Source organism: Maniola hyperantus, chromosome 4, assembly GCF_902806685.2.
Source record: "Maniola hyperantus chromosome 4, iAphHyp1.2, whole genome shotgun sequence".
In the NCBI taxonomy this organism is placed as follows: domain Eukaryota; kingdom Metazoa; phylum Arthropoda; class Insecta; order Lepidoptera; family Nymphalidae; genus Maniola; species Maniola hyperantus.
Window position 1 is genome coordinate 3,136,424 of NC_048539.1, and position 16,607 is coordinate 3,153,030.

The 16,607-nt window shown below is 36.8% G+C and overlaps 2 protein-coding genes across 2 annotated transcripts; one reads left to right on the plus strand and one right to left on the minus strand.

Moving 5' to 3' along the window:
• Positions 1–32: 32 nt before the first annotated feature.
• LOC117981815 (uncharacterized) lies at positions 33–1,810 on the minus strand. The gene has a single exon (XM_034968016.2). The coding sequence runs from the start codon at positions 1,788–1,790 to the stop codon at positions 39–41; it is 1,752 nt and encodes a 583-aa protein (XP_034823907.1). The 5' UTR covers positions 1,791–1,810; the 3' UTR covers positions 33–38.
• A 498-nt stretch (positions 1,811–2,308) lies between these two features.
• On the plus strand, positions 2,309–15,771 carry Gnf1 (germ line transcription factor 1). Its single transcript, XM_034968004.2, has 18 exons — positions 2,309–2,532; positions 3,405–3,506; positions 4,024–5,041; positions 5,405–5,514; positions 6,280–6,408; positions 6,960–7,350; positions 7,655–7,772; positions 7,952–8,079; positions 8,850–8,996; positions 9,427–9,510; positions 10,184–10,332; positions 10,828–11,022; positions 11,577–11,728; positions 12,351–12,477; positions 12,639–12,784; positions 14,017–14,230; positions 14,398–14,568; positions 14,837–15,771. Exons 1-18 carry the CDS (start codon positions 2,524–2,526, stop codon positions 14,966–14,968), a joined length of 3,522 nt encoding a protein of 1,173 aa, XP_034823895.1. The 5' UTR covers positions 2,309–2,523; the 3' UTR covers positions 14,969–15,771.
• The last annotated feature ends 836 nt before the right edge of the window (positions 15,772–16,607 follow it).

The following is a 16,607-nucleotide window of genomic DNA, read 5'->3' on the forward strand; positions in this document are numbered from 1 at the left end:
AGTGTATGAAAAATTTACTAAGTACCTACTATCGCTAATCACCGGTGTGACTTAGGAGTGATATAAGAATTCATATCGAGTTCTGTTCCTGAAGATTTTGCGTGTAAGGAATGCTTGGACGCTACGCGGCGCGCCCACGCTAGGTCGCGCGAACTTTTCGATTTGCGACATCGTGATTTGGAACCGGTTGAAGAAAAAGATCGCGCTGAAGTCGAACTAACACTTCCAGACCAAGACTCGGTCTCCTGTCCCCTTTGATAGGTCATTACAGAATTAGTAACTGTGCTCGTGGAGAACTTTGGCGTTTGCGCTCTGGCCTTCGGTGCTCTTCTTTGTATTTGTGTAACTGGAGTTTCTATCTTTGGCGGACTCTTCGACCTGTCCGTTTGGCACACGTTCAAACCTTTTTTATTGCCATTTGCGCTGCTTTTAGATGGAGGAGGTGAATCCTCACTAGTGTCCTCGTTGTCGCTCATAATGACAGCCATGAGCTTTTCGGTGTTTTCATGCATATCGTAAACTTTTTGTGTCTTTATAGAGCCAAGCGATGAGGTTCGAGCCTTTGAGTTCGGTCTCTTCGCTCGCTTTTGCTCGCTGTAATACACAGCGCTCTGGTGAGACGGCAGCATTGCCGGAATACTGGATTCTACGTTCGCGTATGATACATCATTGCACTTCCAAATACAATTTGGTTTACTTTTACATTTACACCCATCACCATCTACAATGTAACTGTAGCACATTTGTAACAAGCAAATTGCAATGCATATCATTACTACTACGAAGACATACAAAAGTCCAGTCCAATCGTTTTGAATATTAGCGCATGATCGCCTTAACGTCTTCCACGGATGCCATTTCGACAATCTAGCGACCTGAGACTCGAAAATATTCCGCCGAGACAAACCTTTTCCATAATTTTGTGCTGCAGCAGCTATACGTAAAACGCCTCCGTAAGCCGCATACAATTTCTCATCGTCGAGATGTGGAGCGACATCTCTCTTCATCCAGTGCCAAAGTTCGTTATTAAAGCTCATGAAATCTGCGTGTCGACATGATTCCGGCGAACTATGCAATATACATCTCGAGGCGGTAGTGTAATATTTCAGTAAAGCATTTTGTGAACTTGGTGACACCAGATTGACTAAACCACCGGATTTGAAAGGTAGCATGACCGCAGATGGTCGTAAATCATCGTCCGATTTGAGCGGAGGAAAATGTATGCAGGACTTTGCATCACGTCTGGTGACTAAACTGGCGCATGGATTTAAATAATATCTTCCTGAGCCTATTCGAATTTTTTCAACGGTAATATTTGACAGTTCCGGTATACTCGAAGGTCTTTTCCAGCCCAAGCCTTGCGTATTTAGAAACTTTTTCAGGTCATTATAAAAGTCGTGTAATTCCCTTACTCTTCTGTAAGGAACATACCCTGCGTAAAAGGCAAATCTGACTGTTGGTAGGATTTCACTTCTCATGTGCGCTCCAATGGTGTCCGATAAGGCTTCTTCTAAAATTACCGCAGTTTGCTTATCTAAATTTGTTTCAGCTGTTTTAATAGCATTACGAAAATACCTGAGTATACTTTTAATAAAGCCATCATTTACTTTATCCGGTGATATAACTGGCGGTACTATACTATCTTCAAATATTTTTCGAGCACGCAAACGAGCTATATCTTCCTCGCTCCAGCATTCAGCCCTAGCAAGCCGTTTGTAGAATAATGTACTACCCACATGGTTGCACCATGCTATTTGAATAAATAAGAGCGCGAACATAAAAAATAACATTGCATTTTTGTATTTTGAAATGCATTCATCCAAGATTTATACCTACTTACGTCAAATTATTAAATCAAAGTCATTGTGGACATCGGTGGACATTGATTAGACATCGTGATAGGAATAGTAGACAGTCAAGTAGAATATTACGTAAAAGGGGACAACGAAATCCTTAGACTGATCTAGATGACAGAAATCTAAAAATAACGGTCAGTGGCTCTCAGACCTTGGTTGGCATCCTAGAAACCCCCGCTACTATATCACTGTTACCCATTTCTACTGAAATTAACATATTACCATCGACATAGGAATACCCACGTAGTACCTAGTACATACAAATTTTTTGCATGTTACCTACCTACCTATTAAAAAAGTAAAATGTGGCAATTGACGTTGACATTTGTTTTGACAACCAAAAATAGTGCCACAGAGTACATTATATATACAGGAATAGTGCCAAAAATAACGAATGGCGGGGACCATGTACTCTGTGGCGGGAACTACTAAAATAGGGAACATATATTATAATACTCTTTGTAGGGAACTAAAAATTGTAAAAATGTTTGTTTTCAAAATTCTTGATCTGATAAAGTGATAGTAATTGTTCTTCTAATAAATAGTAATAGGTATAGGCTAGATAAGTTCTGTACAAGTTGCATTTAGTTTCCTTAAATTGAACACTATAGGTACCTACTCAATTATTGTTTTCTGGTTTTCTGATTCAATGGTGTTCCAGTGAAAAATGCATAGGGTAAGAATACTGCGTATTGTTATTCGTTTTTAACTAAATATTACTCTATATACTTAATAATTAAGTATGTGGTCGAAACACGAGTTACCCAAACATTTTTTATTCAATAAAACTTAAATTTAAGGTGATAGGTATACTAGGTACTTACTTGAGTTTCAATTTGATTCACCTGCACTTTTGTTTATTTGTTATTCATTATTTTATTTAAAAAGTATACTGTCTTAAACTAATTTGCAATCCCCATGTGTCTCCATAATTGCAAATAAGTAAGTAACTTCCAAACATCTTGCTTATTAGTAGTCTGCCATGCGTTTTCATGATCTTTAAGAACTTTTTATTAAGTATGTATGATATATTCACATTTTGATCTATAGAATAGGTAAAACCACCAATGGAAAGCTGAATTGAGTCAGCTAGCAAGTAAATAAGTATAACACTAGATGATACTAGTTGATGATACAGCTACTTCGCCCATATTGTTTTTTTAAATCGTGTTGGAACTCTGATTTCCTGGGACAAAAAGTAGCCAGTCTAGGATGCAAGCTATCTCTCTACAATATTTTGTCATAATGGGTTAAGTATAGTCCACGACAGATTGAGATGGCAATTGTGTTATGAGGGGATGCCCCGCATCGTCCGTGCTCGCCTGCGCCGGATTGGCTCCGGGGCTGTGCGGGTGTTCAGGCCTGCAGGGCATTCCCTTCCCGATTGCCTTTTCGATGTGTTGTGTTCTATAGATAGGCTGTGAAAAAGTAACACGCAGGCAAACCTTTGCAATTATAATAATATAAGTGGATAGTACAGATAGAAGACTCATCAGATTGATCAATAACAATGATGAGAGTTTTATTACTTCATTGATTTGATTTCAGGATATAAGGTCATTTTTTACTGTAAAAAAAGTTAAGAAAAGGGTAGAGGATGAGGACAGTGATGTTATACCTGAATCCCCTGAGATCATAATTGTAAATAAGGTACTTAATTTTTTATATTTTTGATTTATTTATTAGCTTCATGTACATAATTCTTACATAAACAATTTACAGTTTTTACTGTTTATGTTAGAATAAGACTCCATACTCAGTGTAAAATTCAAAGTCATAAAATTAGTTAGTATTATAGTGTTTGAACTATAAGTTAGTATTATCAATTGAAGTGCTTAGAAATTATAAGCGTTAGTTACCTACTTCTGGAACACCCAGAATAAATACAAATAGAACAAAGTTCTACTATTGTATTCATAGTCAAAATTAAAACTTATTAATATTATAACATATCAAAATTAATTAATATTATTTAATAATATTTGCAAAAAAAATACAAAATTCTCATTGTCAATTTGGCCTCCTGCTCTAGCATTTAATTAGTCAAATGTATGGTTCGGAATGCCTTTGGTACCACATATTGATAACCTTCTAATGTCTAAATTTTATGAGGATTAAGTATTTCTTCATCTTCATAAAACTTACACAGAATATGACTGACTTTTAGAAGAAACAATCTCGAAAGCGAAGACAAATCCAAGAAGATTCTGACGAAGAGATCTTTTCTCCACCTAAAAAAAAACACATTGCGCCCAAACCGGCTCTAAAAGAGGTCAAAGCGGTTGACATATTTGGCAGTGCCCCAATCAAAAGATCCGAACCTATAGTTAAGAAAACCAAAAAAGAAACGGAGACAGGCATACATTCAGATGAGGAATTCGAAAAGAGTTTGTTACAGCTAGATGAAGTTGACAATTTAATGTGTCCCGAACCACCTAATAATGAAAATCATGTAACTAAAATAGATTCTATAGACAAATCAAAAGAGAAACTTGGAAATCATGATTCAAAAGATTATACTAACTCTACAAACAGTGATAAAAAAACCAACAAATCAATAGCTCATAAAAGTAATTCAGACAAGACAAATCTTGACACAAAAGCAATCCAGAAAAATCATGATTCAAAACACAGTGTTAATAGAAAAGGCAAGGAATCAACTTCTCACAAGATTAAAATAGACAAAGTTGACAATGATCAGACAATAATAGTTGATACTGAAGATCACGAGTTTGAAAACAGTACTAATAAAAAAGACAAGGAATCATCTTCTCATAAGAAGAAATTGGACAAAATTGAAAATCATGGATCAAAAAAAGAACTAAAACATCATGATAAAGACAGTACTGATAAAAGAGATAAAGAATCAAATTCCCACAAAAAGAAATTATACAAAGTTGACAATGATCAGATAAATATGGTTACAAAATCAGAACAGAAAAATCATGAATCTAAAGACAGTAATAATAAAACAGACACGAAATCAAGTTCACATAAGAGGAAATTAGACAAAATTGACAATGATCAGACAATAATTGTAGTTGACACAAAATCTGATAATATCAAGAAAGACAAGGTAGATTTTAGTGATTTTCTTAAAGATGGTGAAAAAGATGATAATGAACACAAATCAAATGAACCTAAGCAAAAAAAAGTTAAATTGGACAAGAGCTTCAATGAGTCTGGTATGTATCAATTTGTATTTATTTGTTTAAAGAAAAAACTAAAAAAAAATGGAATTAGAAATTTTCATGGAAGTTCAAAATCCAGACTAATTTGACAAGTCATCGTTTTCTGCAGAAAAATGTATCACTCTAGATAAAAAGTAGCCTAGATTACTCTTTGCTTAACTCTTTAGAAGATTAGCTTGGTAGATAACAAATAATAGATGTTGGAGTTTTGATTATATAAACTTTTACTAATAAAATACACTTATTTCCATAAACAGTCATTTCCATTTTTTTTATTATTGTCAGGTTTCGTATTGGAAATATATCAAATTCTCTATAGAGTATAAAGAAATTAGTAATAAAGTGTCTTCTTCATAGTTCTCACAGATGAAGAGAGGCACGAAAGAAGGAGGCATTCCGCGGCATTGTATAAAAATTACCTGAACAGATCTGGACCTAAGCATTTAGGAACGAAAGAAATACCTGAGGTAAGAAATCAATGTTAATGTGGCAATGATCAGTGCACATTAGTTTGAAAAACCGATAGATGTTGCGGACTGCGGTTTCGAGATGCAAAGCGTGCTGCAAAGCGTAGCGTTGGAATATTTCCCACTAGGTACACAGAAGATGTTAAGCAAGTCACAGGGAACCGCTGGATCCAGGCAGTATATGACTCCAGGCGTGTGGAATCCCTACAAGAGACCTATGTAACGTATTATGAAATGAAAGACTTGTTCTTAAGGTCTTTAGGGTTTATTTTTAATTTTAACAATTTGATTATCTTAGTATTTAATTTTTACAAGGGAGCTTGGCGTACACTGATTTCACAGGTGGTAATGTCACACACATTTACACTTGACAGATATAAAAAGTATGTCTTTGACAATTTGTCTCTCTGCTAGTTCGACTCCTTTGATCTCGTGTTAAATGCCGTCAACGACTAGCCAGCGTCGCGACAGTGTCGCAGGACTCTAACTACGTAGTTCAGTTCGGGTAGCGCCTTCGTTCCGCACTTACCGCACGATTGCTCCGTGTATCTGTATGTCATATCCTTGCTCTGTATCGATATCCAGCAGTTGACATCTGCTGACACACTTATCACAACAAAATGTATGGCAAGCTCTTTCTTTAATGTGCGATCACCATAAAATTATTTTCACTAACCACTAGGATTGCCTTCGAATTTCGTCAAGCAAATTGATTTTGGTTGGTTTTACAGGTTGATTAAAAAATCTTACGTTTGTACCTTCTAGGGTCGACCAGACTGTTTGAAAAATTGTGCGTTTTTACTTACTGGCGTTTTGGATTCGTTTGAGCGAGAAGAGGTTGTTGCTACTATCACAAAGTATGGAGGATGTATCAAAAGTGGTATTAGTAGGAAGGTGATTATTTATTGAATTATTTCATTGCATACATTTAAAAAGGTTCGATATCCATCGATAAGAAAGATGCAACATCCATAAGGCCCGTTAAAGTGCAAGGAAGGGCGCAATATGCACTAGTGCTTTCCCATGTTAAATGACTCCGCGTACCAGGAACAATCAGATGTATAAGTATAAGTACTATACTTTGCAATCTTTTGTGTTTATTTTAAGCTCTTTTTTTGGCTCTTGATATAAGTCTCACAAATTGCTAATGCGCGTGGCCGCCATAAATAAATCTCTATATATAAAAATGAATCGCTAAATGTGTTGCTGATCGCAAATCTCGAGAACAGCTGAACCGATTTCGCTAATTCTTTTTTATAATATTCCTTGAAGTAGGTTCTTACGGAAAGAAAAATTTAATTCAACCTCCTCCTCAATTTTCTAAACTCCACCCGAGCGAAGCCGGGGCGGTTCAGCTAGTTGTTGATATTTTTGTCTTTGATATAATTATTATAATCTATCATGATGATTTTATAACAAATACACTCTTGTTTAAAAAAAAATAGGTAACGCATGTATTAGCGGGTGACGAGGCAGGCCCGGCTAAATTGGCAAAAGCGGAAGAACTCGGCATTAAAATCCTTAACGAAGATGAATTTCTGAAAATGATTAAAGATTCAACTGATAAAAATAAATATAAATCCAAATCGAATTCCAAAGGAATCAAAAAAGAAAATGACATTGAAAAAAAGAGCGCCAAAAGAGACAAATCGATAGAAAAGAGAAATGACTCTCACAAGGAATTAAATAAAAATGTCAAAAATGAAGGAGTTAAAATTAAAGAAAGTAAATTAAGTTTGACTAATGGTAATAAGGAAAGATCGGTGTCGCCGAAAACAATTTTGCTTCAAGAAGAAGTAAAATCTGAAACTAAACCAGAACCAATAATTATCAACAGTATGTTTTACTCTTTTTGCAACTTCTTATTCTTCCTTACCTTATCCCACGCTACGTGGGGTCGGCACAACATGTCTTCTTCTTCCAGTCTCTTCTGTCATTCGTCAACGTATTATCCACTCCTTTTTCACGCATATCCTCTCACGCAATCCATCCACCTTTTCTTTGGTTGTCCTCTCCTCTTTTTTCCTTCCACATGCATACTTAACATTCTTCTAGAGAAATGGCTTTTTTTGCAAACATGAAATGAAATGGAATGTTGATTTAAATTGTCGAAAACTTTAAAATTATTTTGATTTTGCAGATGACTCACATAAATCCGGAATGACGAAAAATTTAAGCTTGATGTGGGTAGATAAATATAAACCTACCAGTCTCAAGCAGATTATTGGACAACATGGAGAAAAGAGCAATGTTAAGAAGTAAGTTTAGGAGTTATGTGTGTGGTATTAATTATTTTATCGATTATTTATTTAGTGCCCTCGCAGTTGCCAAACTACTCTTGCGTTGCGTTACCTTCGTCTCAGCATTCTGAATATCAGTGTATAATGACGTCATTGTTATTCAGTATGGCGGATACGATTACAATAATTGTTCACAGATTATCAAATTGGCTGACTCAGTGGTACGTGAATAGAAAGACGAAAATACCAAAACCGAGTCCGTGGGCGAAGGATGACAACGGTGCTTATTATAAAGCTGCGCTTTTATCTGGACCACCGGGAGTGGGTAATAATAACCAAATGAGTTTTATTTGACGAATATATTTGACACTAGCTTATTCCCGCGACTTCATCCGCGTGGACTACACAAATTTCAAACTCCTATTTCACCCCCTTAGGGGTTGAATTTTCAAAAATCCTTTCTAAGCGGATGCCTACGTCGTAATAGCTATCTGCATACTAAATTACAGCCCGATCTGTCCAGTAGTTTGAGCTGTTCGTTGATAGATCAGTCAGTCAGTCAGTCACCTTTCCTTTTATGTATATATTTAGATTTCGACAGATTTCCAATATGCAAACTGCCAAAACGCTAGGGTGTTTGTGCACTCATCCGTGAAACCACGGATTCCGTAAAAATACGAATCGAATGAGTACGTATTTGTATGACGGCCACTTCGAAGAATCACGCATACGAACCGAATACGGATGAGTGCACATCCACCCTTATTCGTCAAAGTCTATAAAGTACTGCTAAAACGATTTGACAGATACAGTTTATTGGGCAGTTGTGCAACAGCCCTAAAACATTGATTTTGCTTGCAGATTAACCAAAAATGATTCTTTAAGAATGTTTCTCTATTCAAAGTACCGCGTTCAGCCTGGTTTTACAGCTTGCTCTGGGTTCTAGCTATTTGAGCCTTGGCCGTCATCATTGATCTTGAAAGCAAAATCGCTTTTTACAATTAGTGTATCATTGAAAATATTTATTATATTGATCTTGTGCTTTTCTTTATTTAGTATTAATTTCTGTTAATCAAGTTTTTACTCCATCCATAGGCAAAACAACAACAGTATCGTTGGTATGTAAAGAGCTGGGCTTTGATATGGTCGAGTTTAACGCTTCGGACACAAGAAGCAAAACTCTTATACGGGAACAGATTGGTGAACTGTTGAGCACTACTTCACTATCTGCTTACGCCAGGGGTAAGTACCAGCCCCATATACTTGAACCAATTTTTACAATTCTTTTTTCTATACAAATGTTATATATACTATCATCTTGGTGCCATTTGGTGTAAGTTTAGCGCATATTTGATGAACAGTTTTGGAAATAGAGGACGGAACTCCTCAACGGGTAACAGCAAATCGATCGCGATCAGTATAATAATAGCATACAGTCATTTCATTTCTTCCTAATAATATTACGTAGTAACAGGTTCGATTCCGGAAAAAAAATGGTACGCACCTAAATTTCTTAGTGCTATTCAATCGGGTGTCATTAGTATTCAGAACATTTCAAGCAGAATCACTACCAGGGAGTTCCCACGGGATTTTTAAAAACCTAAATCCACGCGTACGAAGTCGCGGGCATCAGCTAGTCCTGCAATAAAATATACAAAAATAAAATTTCTAGGTGCAACAGGAAAAGGCGCCGTGTCGAAAAAACACGTCCTTGTTATGGATGAAGTAGACGGAATGGCAGGGAATGAGGATCGCGGTAAGAATTTTTTATCTATTCATTCATTCATTTCATTTATTTGCTTTCATAAACCATTTTATACCCCTTTTATAAACATGCTACCCAATTGTGTCAATCTACATTGTTTCTTTTAGACATGATCAACTGAAAAAAACACATTTTCAATCATTAGTGTTGTCCTACCACTACTAGTAGTACCAATATTTGGTTTTACTCAATTTCTAAACGAAATCGACAAGCTTACAGTACGACAAGTCTATCTTGGTGCGTGGCGAAAAGCGGAACTAACGTTGCCGTCAAGTGTCCCCTTTGGTCTTGTTTGAATATTCTAAGCTTTGTTCTCCAACAGCGCCCCCCCCTGTCAATGTCATTCAAGTGCCAAGAGAGCCTTGTCGTACTGTGAACGTAATCCTTTCACAATACTTTCCTGCAGAAAAGGTTAGTACTATTAGACTTGTCAATTTAGTTCAGTTTAGAGACCGGTAAGAAGCCCCTATCTTGACTATGAATTCCACTGTAAATGGTCTCCTAAAGAAGCCCCTATCTGAACCATAAATTCCAGTGTTAAAAATCCTTGAATGTTTTATCGTTTTGTGTTTTGTGTCTTTTTGTGTTTTGTATTTAGATTTATCATTTTTTTTATAAAGAATATTAGCCATGTTAAATGACTAATATTAAAAGTCTCTTCCAGGCGGTCTACAAGAACTAATATCACTAATAAAGTCTACATCAGTGCCTGTGATCTGTATGTGCAACGATAGAAATAGCGAAAAGATGCGCTCGCTACTCAACTACTGCTACGATCTGCGCTTCGACAGACCCAGGGTCAACCAGATCATGGTAATATATTATAACTGAACGTTTAAACTATCGTTAGTGATATCTATTATAAATATAACAACATATACTTTTTTTTATTCAGATACAAGTTAGCCCTTGACTGCAATCTCACCTGGTGGTAAGTGATAATGCAGTCTAAGATGGTAGTGGGCTAACCTGGAATCGCACCGGAACGCTAAATCGCTTGGCGGCACGGCTTTTCCGGTAGGATGGTAACTAGCCACGGCCGAAGCCTTCCACCAGACCAGACCAGAAATTTAGACCCCTGCCAGAAATCGAACCTGGGACCTCCCACTAATAAGACCACAGCGCTTACCACTGCGTCAGGGAGATTGTCAAAATCCAGTTGGACTCACATAATTAGTTGAAGTAAGCCCGAGTAATATTAGTTATATATTTATAATCGATGTTGATACGTCATTCAGTCAGTCAGTGTCTTCTTTTTATGTGTAAAGATTTATTTTATTATTATTCTAACAATTTGTTATTTGCCAGTGCGCGATGAAATCAATCTGCTTCAAAGAAAACGTTACTATCCCGAACGATGTGTTGACGCAACTCATAGAGGCAGCCGGGCATGACGTCAGGCAGACTCTGCACATGCTTTCCGTGTGGGTCGCGGATTCGAATCTCATGGATCACGATCGACTGAAGGGAGAAGCTGGGAAAGTTAAGAAAGATATGAAGATGGTAAGTGTTATTAAGACTGCTTGTAATATATACCACTTTTTCAAATTAAAATATTTCAAAACACGCAAAACTTTTATATGGACCCTTAATGATTTTAAGCTTATTTCGTGGTCTTACGACATATTTTAATGTAGATAACGAGTACATACCATAATTAATTTCATGTTTTTATTTGTCGCCATTTCAATGCAATTGCACGGGTCGTGGTCACGACTCACGACGGGACTGCGGTGCTACGAGAGATGAAGTTCGAACTGTCAAGGGCAGTAGTACTACCCTTAACTTACCCAGTAACTACCCTCTTTCTTGTGTTTTTCGCTGGAACTTTACGAGCTGACTGTCAAAATACACTCACAACGTCACTATTAACTTTCGATGTCGTACGAAGCTGTCTTGGTTTGCATAATTCTACCACTGGATTCCACAAACTTGCTAGTTTAAAAGCATCCTCACGATTGAAATTCTGGTGTTTGCGATACTCAATCGCAATTTAATGGAATTAATCGTGTTATGTACCCGTTATCTACATATATGGGCCCCTTAATGTTATCTAGGGTCCCTGGGAAGCAATCCGGCGAGTTTTCAGCGCCGAAGAGCATCAGAAAATGAGTATAAACGACAAGAGCGATCTGTTCTTCACGGACTATAGTATTATGCCGCTGTTTGTACAAGAGAATTATTTGAATGTTGTACCTCACGGGCCTGGGTGAGTTTTCTTTTCTGTAAATCTTTTTTGTTTAGGAAATCTAGGCTTTATTATTATTATTTTTAACCAATTTGATTAATAGTATTTAATTTTTAAATAATAATTAGTTTTACATTACCGCGTTCAATCTAAAACCTATATATACCTCGATTAGTAGTATCTACGTCTGAAACTTCAAGCAATTTAGCGAGATTTGAGCGTTAACAGATCCTTCACTCAAAAAACATCAAAGTATTGTTCGACTGGAAAAAATAATTCCTTTTGGACCTAGAGAGCTGAAAATTTGTACAGAAGTTCCTTTTATAATGTAAGGCCGAGCGACGCCGCGGGCGGATGCTCAATATCAAGAATATGGCGATTGACGAATAATCGAAAAACAATCAGTCATTTTCGATTGTTTCATAGCGCGCGGGTCTCGGACAAATGAATCAAAAATTGAATGCAATTGATTTATTCGTTCTAGACCTTTAGAAATTTTTTACAATCGTTGGCGATTTTCATTCTATTGTTTTTTTTGAAGACCGACAATAGATTGGTTAGTTTTTCGATTTATTCAATTGTTTTTTGCAACAATCGTCCATCGCTAATCATGAATTCTAAATAGTAAATTATTGTTAAACAGCAAAGCAAGTTTTTCGAAGCGAGAGACGTTGGAGCGCCTGAGCCGCGCCGCCGACAGCATCAGCTTAGGCGACCTCGTGGACGCGAGGATACGACGCTGCCAGGCTTGGAGTCTATTGCCCATGCAGGTAATATACCTATTCAAACTCTATATTTTATTAATACCCCACTGTCACCAAAAGTTCTGAAGAGTGTTATTTCTTGTATGATGGATCCCTTCGTGTAAGAGTTCGATTCGCACTTAATCGATTTTCCGTTGTTCCACTCACACTGCATATTTATTTCCCAGGCGATGTACAGTAGCGTGATGCCGGGGCACTTTATGGAAGGGCACGTAGCGGGGCAGATCCAGTTCCCGGGATGGCTGGGGAAGAACTCCCGAGCTACCAAGATGCGACGTCTGGCGCAGGAAATACACGCTCATACCAGACTCAGGTTTTTATCTCGCATTTCTTGCTCTTCCAAATCCATACTAATATTATAAATGCGAAAGTGTGTCTGTCTGTCGGTCTGCTAGCTTTTCACGGACCAACAGTTTAACTGATTTGATGAAATTTGGGGAAGGACATAGGCTACTTTTTATCCCGGAAAATTAGAGTTCCCACGGGATTTTTAAAAAACCTAAATCCACGCGGACGAAGTCGCGGGCATCATCTAGTTATACATATATCACACACCGGCTTTACTCACGTGTTTCGTCGACATTAGCCCGACTAGTTTCCATACCCATTTGGGGTCACAGGGACTCAGTTCGCGCACGCGTCTGCAGTCGAATGTCGACGAAACACGTGAGTAAAGCCAGTGTGTATAATGGAAATCACTAGGAAAGAATTGTGGTTTACGCTTTTCCAAATTCTTAAACCCAATTTTGTACTTACCAAAATTTCCCAACCTTTGAAGTGAAAACTACTATAGGCGCGTTGTGCAATTTATCTATTTAAATTGTCAAAATCAATTTTTTTGATTCGTTTCAATTCTAGAACTGAATTTTATTAATTAACCTAATAAATTGTCGAACGTTATTTTTTTGACTCGTCTAAATTCTTGACCCTCCTTGAGTCCTTAATTTTTTGGACCTAGATTCCCTTTAAAGAAAGGTGACCAGAACATAAAAGCTGAGAACTAATTTTTTTACCCAAAGTTTTCAAACGATTTTGATTTACCCGTATTCTCCAGATTTTTCCACAATGGCATTTTTCGTCTCATCAATTCAGTTACATATTTCTAAATTTCTATACAACCAAATTAACGCCTTTTTATTTCATTTTAATGCCATCACAGTGTGACTAATTCTGTTGTACACAATCTCTGAAGTAAAATGACAAGTGTAAATATTATATTGCTAACCTTTTCATATTTTTCCCTGCAGAAAAGGTATTGTAGGTGTAGTTGTCAATTTATTTTCGTATAGGGATTGTGTTCAACAGGATTACCCACAGCATGTACCATTTTAAGTAGATATACCTAAGATATCACTTCCCACCTAAAGCCTGACCAGGAATATAAAAAACTTGCTCTGGGGGCGCCACTAGTATATTATTGTTTATGGTCAATAATTATATGGTCTTGTATAAATTAGTTCCACGGGTTTTCCGCAATATGCCGAGGTGTTTTATTTTTCTGGTCATGCTTTACCATCATGTTAAGATAAGATATTCCTTTCACAGTACATCCGGTTCAAAATCCTCAATATTCTTGGACTACTCAACCCACCTACGAGATGCGATCCTTGACCCACTAATAAAAGACAAGACAGAAGGCATCGACCAGTCCCTTCGAGTTCTAGAGTCTTATAACCTATTGAGGGAAGATCTGGACTCACTTGTTGAACTGTCCTTATGGCCAGAGAGAAGAAACCCCATTGTGTTGATTGACCCTAAGGTAAATATAAAGTACAATGTCGTGTGTTAGTCATATAACTTGCTGAGGGAAGATGACTCACTTGTGGAATTATCCTTTTGGCCTTGGGACCCCAACGTCTATAGCTTTTTCGAACTATGTGCCATGCCATTGCCAATTCCAAGCAGTTGAAAATATTATTTTACCAGGTAAAAGCAGCCCTAACACGAACGTACAACAAGACAGCGAGTGCCCTACCCTACGCACCGGCCGCGTTCAAGAAGGGACGAGGCATCGACGACAACTCACAAGAAAACTCTCAAGACGATGTAGAGGAGGTCGAACAGGACAGCGACCCAGAAAATGACGCCATGATAAAGGTAATAATAAAATAATTGAATTTATGATTAAACTCTTATTGTAGGTACACTAACTTATACCCGCGACTTCGTCCGCGTGGACTACACAAATTTCTAACCCCTATTTTTACTCCCTTACAGCAATCACACACTCATCCGATCCGAATCATGACATATGTCATAAGCTATCATACAAAACAAAAAGGAACATATTTTCACGGACTCGGATCGGATGAGTGCGTAACTAGGTAGCTACTAAAATTCTGATGATTTCTTATTTTTATCTCAGAAAAAGAAAAATAAGGAAACCGAAAAGGCTGGCCCTAGCAAAGCTTCTGGGAAAGGAAAGAAAAATGAAGAACATCCCAGTTCAAGCACAGGGAAAAAGAGCAAAACTAAAATGGCTAACCGTAAAAGATAGGGAAGATTAAAAAAACAATTGTGATTTATGTAACACCAGCTTTGTAATAGTCATCATCATGATCAACCCATCACTGGCCCACTACTGAGCACAACTCCTCACAGAAAGAGAAGGGCTTAGGCCAAAATCAGAATCTGAGCTAAGTCTAATCTATAGAGTTTGCTCTATAGATTCTCAACCTAACAGCGGTACTCAGAGTCGCTAAATCGTTATTTAAGGCTTTCCTTATCCATACTAATTTATGCCTTAAGTAACGATTAAGCGTAGGCCGTAAGAGTGTGAGCCAATCTGAAGGGAGACTAAATTGCATTGATTGGTGCTTTGGAAATTGATAATCTGTGGGCTAGAAATTTAGTTAGAAGTATGTAATTAGTCTAAACAAGAAATATTTTTAATTTGCCTTGAGTGATTCTATTGTAATATTTTATTTGATTATCAACAATTGTTTATTACTGTGATTTTTTTATACATTTACTTGAATGTCAATTGTCTGACTGCTAAGAGACAAATTTTTTTAGACATTAGGTATTTTTTTGCTTGTTAAAAAACATGTAAGTGTTTTAGACATAGATTTATAAATATCTCAGATCACTATAACATTCTTCATTCAATAAAATTAGATAATATTATGTACAGTGATTGTGGACAGACAGCATAAGGCCCATTTTTAAGCACAACAGATGTAACGTTTAAGTGCGGAAACCAGCCCAGGGCGAAGAAAAAGGCCCATTTATTTTTTTTGTGACGTGACTAACTTCAGTATTCTGCAAGTACAAAATAATGAATAAAATTTACTGCTTTTATACCTTAGTTTTTCTTTTTTAGCTTCTACACATTGACCTCTACCATAATCTATTTGAATTTTAGTGCAAACAATCTTCAAATAGATGACGTATTATGATAAAAATCTATCAAACTAACAAAATCATAAATTAATAATCTGTCTTAACTTTTGTATATCGAAATTGTAAATCCAAGATATAAAAATGATACACTCTTAGTAATAATTGAATCACAAGGCAACAGAAATAGTTAAAAATGAGAGTATAGGCAAGAAAATAAGAATTTGGGACATTAATTTTTGAAGCATGCTTGAAGATGTCCAAGGTAAGCTGAGGAGCTCTGGCATCAGACCAATGATGATCTATTTACTGTAAAGTCGTCTTGTCACTACACTATGTGTCCCACATACAAGAGTACAGATTGGTCTTCACTTTTTAAGTAGGTACCACAGAGTGGTGAGCTTAGAATAACAACTCCTGGTGAGCTTTGCTTATCTCTGTGGGCTATTTAGTTTAATAATCATTGTATTAGAAAGGAAAAATATTTATGTACAAACTGAGCCACATATTATCACCTTAGTACTAGGTTATTAACAGTAGTTAATGGGTACAAACAATTTAACAACAAATAAATGACAACACTGATTTATTATTACATAATTGCACCTAAATAGTCATATACTTCTAGTGTTCTAATCTTTGCGAATTTTCGCCACTCTAGGGTCATCGGGTCTCATCACGACGTAAATCTTCTTGTACCTTCTGTTATCACCGTCGTTTTTCACATATTCGTAACAGGCGTAAGTTCCGAACACCAAACCTACGACCGCCAGACCCGAGGAGGCTAGAACTTCAGG